The sequence below is a fragment of the Gymnoscopelus braueri genome, assembly GCF_963280865.1.
Source record: "Gymnoscopelus braueri genome assembly, chromosome: 13".
NCBI lineage: Eukaryota > Metazoa > Chordata > Actinopteri > Myctophiformes > Myctophidae > Gymnoscopelus > Gymnoscopelus braueri.
Window position 1 is genome coordinate 3309609 of NC_137615.1, and position 12411 is coordinate 3322019.

At 39.3% G+C, this 12411-nt stretch overlaps 1 protein-coding gene across 1 annotated transcript; it reads left to right on the forward strand.

The window, feature by feature from the left end:
- The first annotated feature begins 3214 nt into the window (after positions 1 to 3214).
- On the forward strand, positions 3215 to 10992 carry LOC308098937 (uncharacterized protein). The gene is made up of 6 exons (XM_080447412.1): positions 3215 to 3369; positions 4625 to 4647; positions 5766 to 5957; positions 6051 to 6247; positions 8663 to 8680; positions 9030 to 10992. Exons 1-6 carry the CDS (start codon positions 3320 to 3322, stop codon positions 9108 to 9110), a joined length of 561 nt encoding a protein of 186 aa, XP_080303538.1. The 5' UTR covers positions 3215 to 3319; the 3' UTR covers positions 9111 to 10992.
- The last annotated feature ends 1419 nt before the right edge of the window (positions 10993 to 12411 follow it).

The window sequence follows — 12411 nt, forward strand, 5'->3', positions numbered from 1 at the left end:
AGAGAGAGAGAGAGAGAGAGAGAGAGAGAGAGAGAGAGAGAGAGAGAGAGAGAGAGGAGAGAGAGAGAGAGAGAGAGAGAGAGAGAGAGAGAGAGAGAGAGAGAGAGAGAGAGAGAATCGTTCTTGAAGTGACGGAAGAAAAGCTGAGAAAAAAGAGGGAGGGAAACGAGAAAGACACTGGAGAGTATGAGAGAGGCGGTCGGTGTCCAATGGACAGTGAGATCAAAGAGAGAGAGAGAGAGAGAGAGAGAGAGAGAGAGAGAGAGAGAGTGAGAGAGAGAGAGAGAGAGAGAGAGAGAGAGAGAGAGAGAGAGAGAGAAGAGAGACATCTATTCCACAGCTTATAGGTATGAATGTAATATTAATATCCTATTGCCCCATCATTATGGCACAGTAGAGCAGACTATAATTAGTTATTCCTTATTGTGTGATAGTTTATTCCTAAACTACCTCACAGATGGTCAGTATACTGACATGTAACATACAGTATTATGCACATATATATATATGAAAGGTATTTATTGTTAAACATAGCACACCTTTTTTGACTGAGGTCTAAAACTCCTCTGTGTGCTTGTTTAGGTTTCCAGTCCTCAGCAGTGTTACACATTCTACAAACCTTTCTCTCATCCATACATTCAACAGAACACTGACTGAACTGACCTTTGTACTGCATGTTTACCTTCTGCTGTTCATACCTACACAAGTCCTATTTCATATAAACTCGTGTGCTGGCATAGTCTCCCCTTGTCACTAACATTGAGGTGTACTTAAAGTACCAAAAGTAAAAGTACTAAAATATTTGAAAATAGCAGATCTACAAGCTCACAACGTGTCGCGTTGCACCGCGTTGTGAGCTTGTAGATCGGCTATTTTCAAATAGCCTGTGTATAAAATAGGGCTGAAGTGTTCAATGTATGTTTTATAATATCATAATTTACATCTGAAAAGTAACTAGTAACTAAAGTTTTCAAATAATTGTAGTGGAGTAAAAGTACAATATTTGCCTCTGAGATGTAGTGGAGTAGAAGTAAAACTATTGGAAATTGGAAATACTCAAGAAAAGTACAAATACCTCAAAAGTGTACTTAAGTACAGTACTTAAGTATATGTACTTAGTTACTTTCCACCACTGGTGTAAACAAAAACTCCAGGATATCACAGTGGGAAGTGATGTGAAGAAGTATCTCTGCAAGCCTAATATCTCTCCTCGCCAAGGGGCTATCTGTCAAATAGACAGATACACCTTTATTGATCCTGAGAGAAATGAACTTGTCATAGTAGTGCTGCAGAATTATGAAACAATGATAAAGGTAGAGAACAAGTACAGGATGTAAGCGAAGGGCAACAGTAATTAATCTATATTTGATATAAAGACAGCATTAAAGACGACTTAACATCAGACCAGGCCCTCTGGGACACGGCTGTTGAGCCGGTGTACATAATGTAGAATATAGTTCTGTAGATAGAAATGGAGGCACATGGGCAACTGGCGGCCAGGGGGCCACATACGGCCCCCACATTCACTTAATGCGGCCTGCAGGTTAATATCAGAATACTGATATTGATTTCAGCTGTTATGATTCCAAACATGACCCGCTTTAATTACTTCAGTCTATATTAGTAGCTTAATGACTAGTATTAAAATTCTATTGTCTTTTTTATGTCCAATGTATTTGTATTTAAGTTCATAAAGTTAACATCAGTAAAGAAATGCATTTGAAATTAAATACAAACGTTACTTGTCAGGATTCCAATAAAAAAATGGCAAACAAATATAATCAGGATTCCAATTCAAAAATAGCAAAAATAGCAGATCTACAAGCTCAAAACGCGTCGCACTGCGACGTGATTTGAGCTTGTAGATCGGCAATTTTTGGTACTTTTGTGTGACATAGAATGGCCCGACAGTATATGCATAGTGGCCCTTTGGAGTGAGTGTGGAAATATAGTGGCCCTCTACATCATCAAAGTTGCATCACTCCTGATCAATAGGATATACAAAGACAGCATAAAAGACAACTTAACATTAGACCAGGCCCCCTGGGACAGGGCTGTTGAGCTGGTATACATAATGTAGAATATAGTAGATAGAAATGGAGGCATACATACAACATCAGAACCAAACATGGAGACGCAAGTAACGTTGCAGGCCAGCACCACATCTCTGGAACAAACGCCATGTCTGCTATCAGCCCTTTTAAACCAGTGGTTCTCAAACATTTTCATGTCAAGGACCCCCAAATTAATGTGTTTTCGCATGGCACCGGACCCCGATCTAAATATATGTTGTACCAGGGACCCCATTAAGAGAAGATTTGTGTTACAATGTGGACAATTATTCAACATTTGTCACAATTGTTCAAAATGTAAAAAAAAAAAAAACGTTTCAGCAAATAGCAGATCTAGCTCATAACACATTACATTGAGGTACACTGTGAGCTTGTAGATCGGCTATTTTCAAATGGCCAAAATATAAAATAGGTTTGAGGTAGCTAAACAGATGTTGATGCTATAATGTGGACTCCCTGGAACCCCCTCAAAGACCCCTCGGGGTGCCCGGACCCCACTTTGAGAACCACTGTTTTAAACCACAGCTAAAACTAAAATGCGATATATATATTTTTTTTTTAAACCCCGAAGTATAGGCAAAGAAGTTGCCTATAAATAAACTTGCCTCACCACTCACATCACCCGTACGCTCAAAACATGATTTCTGTGGACACAACCCGCTAAACCCGGCTAAATGTACAATGTATTCCTAGTGCCCGCTTTGTTTTGGTGCCCAGATTTACCTAATGCCCACAATGTTCTGGTGCCCACTCTTACGGGTACCCTTCTGATATGGTGCTTCATCAATTCATTTTGTTACCATTGCTACATGTGGTCACTAGATGTCACTAGATACCAATTTATGAATTTAAAAGCAATGCTGTTTATGCCTTGCAGTGAGCAAGGCATTACATTAACTAAGTCATGAGGCACATTGTCTTGTTGTTTGATTTAAAAGTTTCCCAATTCAACATAACAATTTACATTAAAAAAACGTTTTAAACTGTACAACACTAAATGTATAATTTAAAACAAAATGTTTCTGATTGTGTTGGTAACCAATTACTTCTCATAAAAACATCTATCATGGTATCAGGCAGTGAGAGCAGAGTGAGTCAGAACAGTAACAGGGAGGAGCCTTGCAGATTGAACTAGAAGCATGTGAAAGAATCAGTTCTTACAGTCGACAGGCTGAACGGCTTCATAGGCCTATCGGACAAAAAAAAAACTATTTACTTTATTCGTTTTTGCCCAAAACTTTGTCAGAATGCCACCTCGGAATCCACAGATATCACCAACAGTGGGTGAGTGGACCAGGTGAGTGAAAATCATTAGGCTTTTGCAAATAGACTTTCTGAGTCTTCTATAGGAAACCACATCATTTGTCTTTGAAATGTGGTTATGTTATAACTGTATGTATCACTGCCTGTAAGGGATGGATGTTTTAGCTGTTATGCAGTAACTCATTGAGCTGGCACTTTGACAGAAGAATGTAATCACATGTTAGGGTAGGCCTATGGTGACCATTAGAAAAACAGACAACCTTTTCCTGATAGGCTACTCATTATTTAAGACCCTTGTCACGTGAGTTCTGGGTTGTACTTTGATGTACTTTGTACTTTGATTCTCCTCACGGAGAAGGCAGCCCAGGTGCTCATCCAGGCTCTCGTCATCTCCCGCCTGGACTACTGCAACTCCCTCCTTGCTGGTGCTCCGGCATCTGCCATCAAACCCCTGGAGCTTGTTCAGAAAGCTGCGGCTCGTCTGGTGTTCAACCGCCCCAAGTTCTCCCACACAACCATCCTTCTCCGCTCTCTACACTGGCTCCCCGTAGCGGCTCGCATCCAGTTCAAAACCCTGGTGCTAGCCTATAGGGCAGTGAAAGGAACAGCTCCTTCCTACCTCCGGGCTATGGTCGATGCCTACACCCCTGCCCGACCACTTCGGTCTGCCACCTCGGGGCGACTGATTGCCTCGTCACTCAAGGGTCCTTCTGGCCGATCCACACGGTCACGACTCTTTTCTGTTCTGGCCCCACAGTGGTGGAATGAACTTCCCACTGATGTTAGGACAGCAGAGTCACTGCCCATATTTCGCCGCAGGCTGAAAACTCACCTCTTCAGGAAACACTACCCTTCCTCTCTGCCTGACCTACTTGTTGTTAACTAGTTGTACGAACGCTTGTTTTCTATTGCTGTATTGTTTATTGGATTATTGGATTGTTTATTGGATCTTGTTTAGTCGATTCACTTATTTGTTTTAGCTCATGCTCATTTGATTTAGCTATTTTGTCTCATCTGTTTAAGGAAATAGGTAGCTGATATATTGCACTTTTACCTTAGCGCTAGGTATACTCTTGGTTGCTTGTTTTTGCAGATAATGCACTAAAGACTTCTGGTGATTAGTAGTTTTCGTTCCCTACCTATGTTGAATACACTTATTGTAAGTCGCTTTGGATAAAAGCGTCTGCTAAATGACTGTAATGTAAATGTCGATGGTTGTCCTATTCTTTGTGACTCACTGGTGGTGATTTCATCTGATGTTATTTTCTGTTTATTTGTCTGTTCTTCAGATTAAACGCATCACAGGATCATGGTAAGAACATGACGTGACACAACACTTTTACTTCTATTGCTATAAGAAATATAGAATAAATGATATAGCACAAGTTTCACAATGTCACTGCAACCAGTTTGGAGACAGACAGAACAGACTAATGTAGATGGACATATTAATATATTTTTTAATCAATGATGTATTTCTGCCTTTAATATTGGTTGCATCTAATGTGGGTGCCTACATTGTAGCCTTTTCTACCCTAATTGCTTTGGGTAAGGATCTCTGTCAGTATTTTTATCTCCGCCAAGCCAGAATGGCCGGAAGGCGGAGATTATGATTCTGTCCGTCTGTCTGTTAGTGAGTCTGTGAACAGTTATCTCTTTCACCATTGGGCCGATCGCAGTCAAACTTTGCACACACACTCAGTAGTGCCACATTTTCAAATCTGCCTCATCGTGGCGCTATAACAGACTGCTTCAGTTTACAACTGTTGAACCATAAGTTGTACAGCCAGTACACCTTATAGTATTTGGTATTTGATTTGATTTATTTAATTGCTTGCAACCGTCAGACATACAATTGAGGTTAAAAATAAACGGGGAAAAGAAAGTTGTTATATACAGTATATATACAGTGTGTGTATATATATATATATATATATATATATATATATATATATATATATATATATATATATACACACTATAAATTTGTTCTTCTTTTTTTCTCCAAGATATTCTTTTGGGTCTTTTTTGCCTTTGTTCGATAGTGGAGACAGACAGAAAACAGGCAGAGAGTCGGTCATCGGTGCCCCAGGATTAAAGAATATAATTCGCACACCACTTGAAATCCTGCACATTTTCAAACCAATCACACCTAGCTGATCGCTGTGAAATGCTAGGATGCATTTCAGTACATTTCTTTTTTTTTCAGAGACTGAATTATCAGAACCAATGGCTTATCATTATTCCACCTCGCCCGTTTGTTGTTGGGCCTGTGTATCACACGTATCATGATTATTTTTTTATTATTTTTTGTGTATTATCTTCACATTTTCCATACACTGCTTTCATTGTTGGGTCAGCTGTTTGTGAAGTTGACTGTTTCCCTCAATAATATCTCCAGCCTTACAGTTATCTCTATCTTGATAACAGGGAAGCTCTTCAATGTCTTTGTTGTTGTGACTGGAGAGACTGGTGGTGCCCATGAAACCTTTGTTAGACAACTTGAACATAAAGGACAGACTCAGAAGACATCTGTGGAAGAAAGTGACTACATCCTGGCTTTCTGCCCAAGCCCCTCACGAACTGGAGCTGATGTCCAGGAGGCAATGGGAAAGATTCAGAGTGAGAAATCCTCTTATAAGAGTTGTTGGATTAAATGATGTATAAATCATCCATCCAGATTAATTTATTAATGTATTTTCTCTCTCTTAAAAGGTGGTAAACCAGTGGTTCTGGTGGTGATGCATCACAGATATGATGTTGAAGCTCGTCTAGATGACAGCAGTAGACATGTGACCAGAGATGATGTCATCCTCACTGTCGACACTCTGTTCTGGGAAGGTGAATTCCTGACCTGCAGCCACAATGAGAAAGCCTTCAGGAAAGTCCTGGAGGCTGTTGGTCATTCTTCGGTAATGGATGAATTTACACATGATAATTATTGTGATTTATATATATATATATATATATATATATATATATATATATATATATATATATATATATATATATATAAATATATATATATATATATATATATACATACATACATACATACATACATACATACATACATACATACATACATACATACATACATACATACATACATATATATATATATTGTAAAGAAGGGATGGACCTTCCATAAGGAAGGGACTGCACACTCCAGGGAACAGAGATAACGGAGCAACTTACTACTATTTATTTATTTTTGTAATTATTTTAATCCATCAGAACTATGTGTTTTTTTAATGCATTTTTTAATTACAAGTACATGTTCTCACTTTGGACACTGATAAATAAGAACGTATGACTGGTTTTCAACTAGTTTCTCATACAGTGTTATGACCACAGCTACTCTTTGATTAGCTGAATTAAGATGGAGAAAATACAGCTGTTCACTCATACAGCATAACACATCTATGATCAATTATAGTCTGAGCATTATGTTTTGTTTTAAGTTAATCTAGTGACTCAGGGATAAAACATTATATCCATTGAATCTAACCACTTACATTTCATGTATTTATTGCAACAAACACCAATCAGTAATACCAAAACAGATACTTGAACACCTGGTATGAACACTTCAGTAAACTCCTTGGTAATCCCGATCAGCAGCCTGTCGACTTAAGCGCTCCATTCTATAACCTTAAGGTTTCCGACAAACTGCCTATCAGGACAGACCCCTTTTCAATGGATGAACTGCAGTCCATCATCAAAGGAATCGGCAAGTCAAAAACACCTGGACCGGACGGTATTCCTGCCTTTATATGGAAGCATGAACTATTTCATGAAGAGCTCCTCATGTTCTGCAACGAAACACGCAAGGGCAACAAACCCACCGCCTTCTCCATATCTAGCCTCATACCTTTACCCAAGAAAGGCGACCTCCAGCAGCCTGGGAACTACAGAGGTATATGCTTGTCAGCCATTGCTTCCAAAATCTACAACTCTCTTCTGCTTAACCGGATAACACCTCATATCGACCCAGTTCTCCGTAGGAACCAAAACGGTTTCCGTAAGAAAAGATCAACTCTACCACAGATCCTTGCTCTAAGGAGAATCATCGAAGAAATTCGGGTATCAAAGAAGAAAGCCTCCATCATTTTTGTAGATTTTTGTAAAGCATTCGATAGCGTGAACAGGAAAGCTATGATGCATATACTGCTCAACTATGGATTACCAGAAGAAATGGTGAAAGCAATAGCAGTGATGTATGAGAACCCTGTCTGCTTTGTGCAGAGCATTGACGGACCAACAAAGGAATTCCAGACAACCACAGGCATCCTTCAGGGTGACACACTTGCTCCTTTTCTCTTTGTCATTGTCGTTGACTACGTCCTCAGGCAAGCCTTAGACACCATCGCCTCCAAAGGTCTCACAATAGGCAGAAGATCTGGTCGTCAAAGTCAGAAGTGGCTGACTGACCTTGACTACGTGGATGACATCGCATTGATAGCTGAACACATATCCTCGGCTCAAGAGCTTTTAACATCACTAGAAGTGTCAGCAGCCAAAGTGGGCCTTTTGCTGAACGCCAAAAAGACAGAATGCCTGCTTCTGAATGAAGACTCTGATCACCCAACCATCTGCTCCATAAACGGCAGTGACATCAAAGAAAGTGAGGATTTCAAGTACCTTGGATCGTATGTAGTCAGTAGCAGAAAGGACTTCCTGACTAGGAAAGGTCAGGCCTGGAGTGCTTGCAATAAGCTACATCAAATATGGCAGTCAGACATCTCAAGAACCACCAAGATCAACCTTTTCAAAGCCTGTGTGGAAAGTATCCTTCTGTATGGTGCCGAAACATGGACAATGAATAAGGAGCTACGGGATCGTCTGGACGGAACATACACAAGACTCCTCATGCGTGTCCAGAACCTTTCATGGAGGAACCATCCCACTAAAGCTCAGATTTATGGTGGCATCCCCTCCATCTCAGTTGTTGTGGCACAAAGAAGACTCCGCTTTGCTGGACATTGTCACAGAGCAAAAGACCAGGTCATTTCGGATATTCTTCTGTGGAGACTACCCTGCCCATCAAGAGGAACCAGACCACTCACATTTCCAGATGTTCTGAGTAGAGATACAGGACTGACTGTGAATGAACTTGGGGTGGCAATGAGCAACAGAGACCAGTGGAAGCAGCTTGTGTCGCAGATCTCGAGGGCACTCGAATGATGATGATGAAAACAGATACAGTAGCTGTGCTGTGAAGAGTTTATGCTAACAAGAACAAAGTATCATGACATTGTATGACTTTATTTTTATGTCTCTTTTTTTCTCCTTCTATTTCTATGGAACCATCACTGACCCTCCAGAACCCAAAGAAGATAAAGGTACAATAATGGAATCAATAAACAATTGATCAAATCTGCTGCAGTGGTTCTCAAAGTGGGGTCCAGGATGTATCTAGGTATCTATGTATCTAAGTTCAATCTGATTTTGATACCATATTAACTCATTTAGCTGGGGACCCCCTGGAACCCCTTCCCCCACTTTGAGAACCACAGGTTTAATCAACACATGTATCTCTGTCTTGCCAGATAATAATACTTAATGTCATATCCCCCCCCCCCCATTTCATACACATAATTGATTATCTTCATCATGACCTTCAACCATAATTAAATGTTTATTTGCTTTCTTTTCTCTCCCTTTTCACTTTTTCTTTTCTTTCTGTTACAGCGTTATGTTCTTTTAGGGTTTGGTGTCATATGTATTATTGCTTCTATTGTATACGTGATTGGGAGGGGTATGTGGTGGTAGGTTTAACACTCAGACCACATCCTAACCCCCCAGTTCACCCCCAAAACCACCAACCACCAACCACTACATCCCACCAACCACTACATCCCACCAACCACTACATCCCACCAACCACTACACCCCAGTCCACCCCTGTGTGGACCACAATGGAAACAAGACTTCTTTTTTTTCTTCATCTTTTTTCCCCATCCTCTTTGGGGATCATTTGTTTATTTTTTGAACACAGTTCTTATTTGACGTGATATTAAACACATCTATGGGAATTCAGAACGGGGGGAAAAAACGCGACCCAGGTAGGATGTGTAAATTACGTCAGACTTCGGTGCTCTATCAATATAGTGAATAAGACCTACAAGACTTACCTGTAGTAAGACCACACCTAGAACTCATTTAAGCCCTTTTCATTATGCTAGGGTGGGATGGCCAAGGGGCCTGGCCTGGTCCCAGAAAAACCTTGTGTGGAACCATTTTGTTAAAATATCAGTGTTGACCCCTGGACTCTTATGTCTAAACCTCATGTACATACTGAAGTGATATGTGTAAATGTGTAATTTTAGATGCCTTTGTTTATTATTCTTTCTTATCCCCCTTGCTCCCCCTTGCTGTCTCAGCAGTACACTGTAAACCCCATCACTCAAATAGCCCATAATAGTCACAAATAAAGGGATATTAAAGGTAGGGTAAGTGATATTTTGGGGTATTTTTTCGTTAAGGTAACAAGTAAAGTACTATATTCTGGCATTAATCATTGCTACAGAGGGTTTGTTCAGTCATAGGGGTCTCTCCAGCTCTTTAATAAACAGAATATAGTACATTTTCAGGTAGGTGACAACATTTAAGCCAATCAGGAGAGAGCACTGAAATGCATTTTCTTTTTAATAAAGAGCTGGAGAGACATGGAGACTCCTTTTACTGAACAAACACTCTATAGCAATGAGTACCAGAATATAGAGCTATTTAACACTTATTTTAATCAAAGCAAATCACTTACCCTACCTTTAACTATTATTATTCAGTGTAACATTTCTATTTAATTTCAAATGCATTTAGTAATACTAATATTAACTTTGTGAACTTGATTACAAACACAATGGACATAAAAATACACTACAATTGAATACATTGGACTAATATATCTGTATTGGGACATTGACCTGTGGGCTGTTTAAGTGAAGGTGGCATGTGGCCGACCGGGCAGCCAGTTGCCAATGTATGCTGTATATCATACTGCTTCATTTCCTATATTAAAAAAATATATATATGTATATTATTGTTATTAATGTGAAGAATTGCTGTACATTATACAATTACAGTAGTTACATATCATGCACTTAAAGGTAGGTGATTTTCTTTGGTTGAAATAAGTGTTTATTAGCTCTATATTCTGATAGTACTCATTGCTATAGAGTGTTTGTTCAGTAACAGGAGTCTCCATGTCTCTACAGCTCTTTATTTAAACAGAAAATGCATTTTCAGGTCAGGATACCAATTTTATCCAATCAGGATAGAGAACTCAGTCAGGATACAGATTAAACAAGTGAAATTGGAAGTTATGACACAAATAAATGAGCAGACACAATTGGAACTGGATCACTATAAAAAATTAAGCTGATAAATGGTTATTTTGTCACCTACCTGAAAATGTATTTTCTGTTTGTTAAAGAGCTGGAGAGACATGGAGACTCCTGTTACGGAACACACACACACACACTATAGCAATGATTACTATCACAATGTAGAACTTTAACCTTTTAACAAACAAACATTTTGTTTTAACCAAAAAATATCACTTACCCTACCTTTAATGTGTCTCGTCTTATCTTTTATACTCTAATTATTTTTCCTGTCTTTAACTGCACAATGATGAGCATGTACAATAAATAATTTCACCCACCCTACTTACTGAGATGTGACAATAAAGATTGATTTAATTCTCCTGCTGGACACAGCTGCTGGTTTGAGGTTCCTGGAGCGGACACTGGACCACAACTCACTCTAAGATGGTGCTTCATGTTAAATGATCTGCCTTTAAGAAAATGCAGCTCCACAATGAATATAGTGAATAAGATCATATGCAATGTGATGTTTGTGGAAGTGGTTCAAACAGCAGCCACAGATATAAAGAAGTATGTAATCATGGCCCAGTTTAACAGACACACAACGTATGCCAAAAGAGCACAAGCACACAGGTTAGAACAAGTCATTTTTGGCAATAGGAGAGGAATGTACGGCGGTTGGCAGATGAACTCAGATACACCTGGAGTCACCCAGAGGCAGAGTGTGAGAGAAGCTGTGTGCACAATAATGTAATAGAGAGAAGTCTGTTAACCCTGTGAATGCATTAATTAATGCTGAAACAAAATGTGATGAGCACAAGGGATGAAAAAAAGTTTACATGAGACACTTTCATTGCATGAGCACTTCAGGTGTGTGTTGTACCGTCATCGTCTGCTTTCTCTACCCAACATCAGAACTAAACGTGGAGACGCAACGTTGAGTTTTTGACCACCACAACGCCGTCGCCAGCACCACATATCTGGAACAAACTCAGAAAACCACACGTCAGCTACAACTGTCAGTTCTTTTAAACCAGTGGTTCTGAAACATTTTCATGTCAAGGACCCCCAAACTAATATGTATTTGGCCAGGTAATGGGCCATCAGATTAATGATGGACCCCCATCTAAACATATTTTGTTCCCAGGGACCCCATTAAGAGTAGATTTCTTCTTTATCTAAAAAAATATCTTTAAAAACTATTCAGGAAATAGCAGATCTACACACTCACAACGTGACACAGATCGGCTATTTTCAAATGGCTGTTGTATAAAATAGGTTTGTTAACAGATTTTGGTGCCATATTAACTCATTTGAATGGGGACCCCCTGGTCTTACTTACTTTTCTTTTATTACATTCAAAATGTCCATTCATACGTGTGTTTATTTTACTGTCTTGATGTCTTAGGCTGCTGCTTAATGTCTTAAAGCATTTAGAATTGCCTACAGTATGGTGCTTCATTCATTCATTTTGTTGCCGTTGCTGGTCACTAGATGACACTAGATACCAATTTATGAATAATACGTGGATTTCATTGAGTAAGGCATGAACAATACATTCACTAAGTCATGACGCACATTGTTTTGTTGTTTGATTTAAAAGTTTTCCAATATCACTAATTAGACTTTGCAAGCGACACAAACATCCTGGTTTGAGTGAATTGTTCAATCAATCTTGTTTGTGTAGCCGACTGTCTGTCTTGTCAACCCCCTCTTTTTTCATGATTAATGTCACATGATACAAA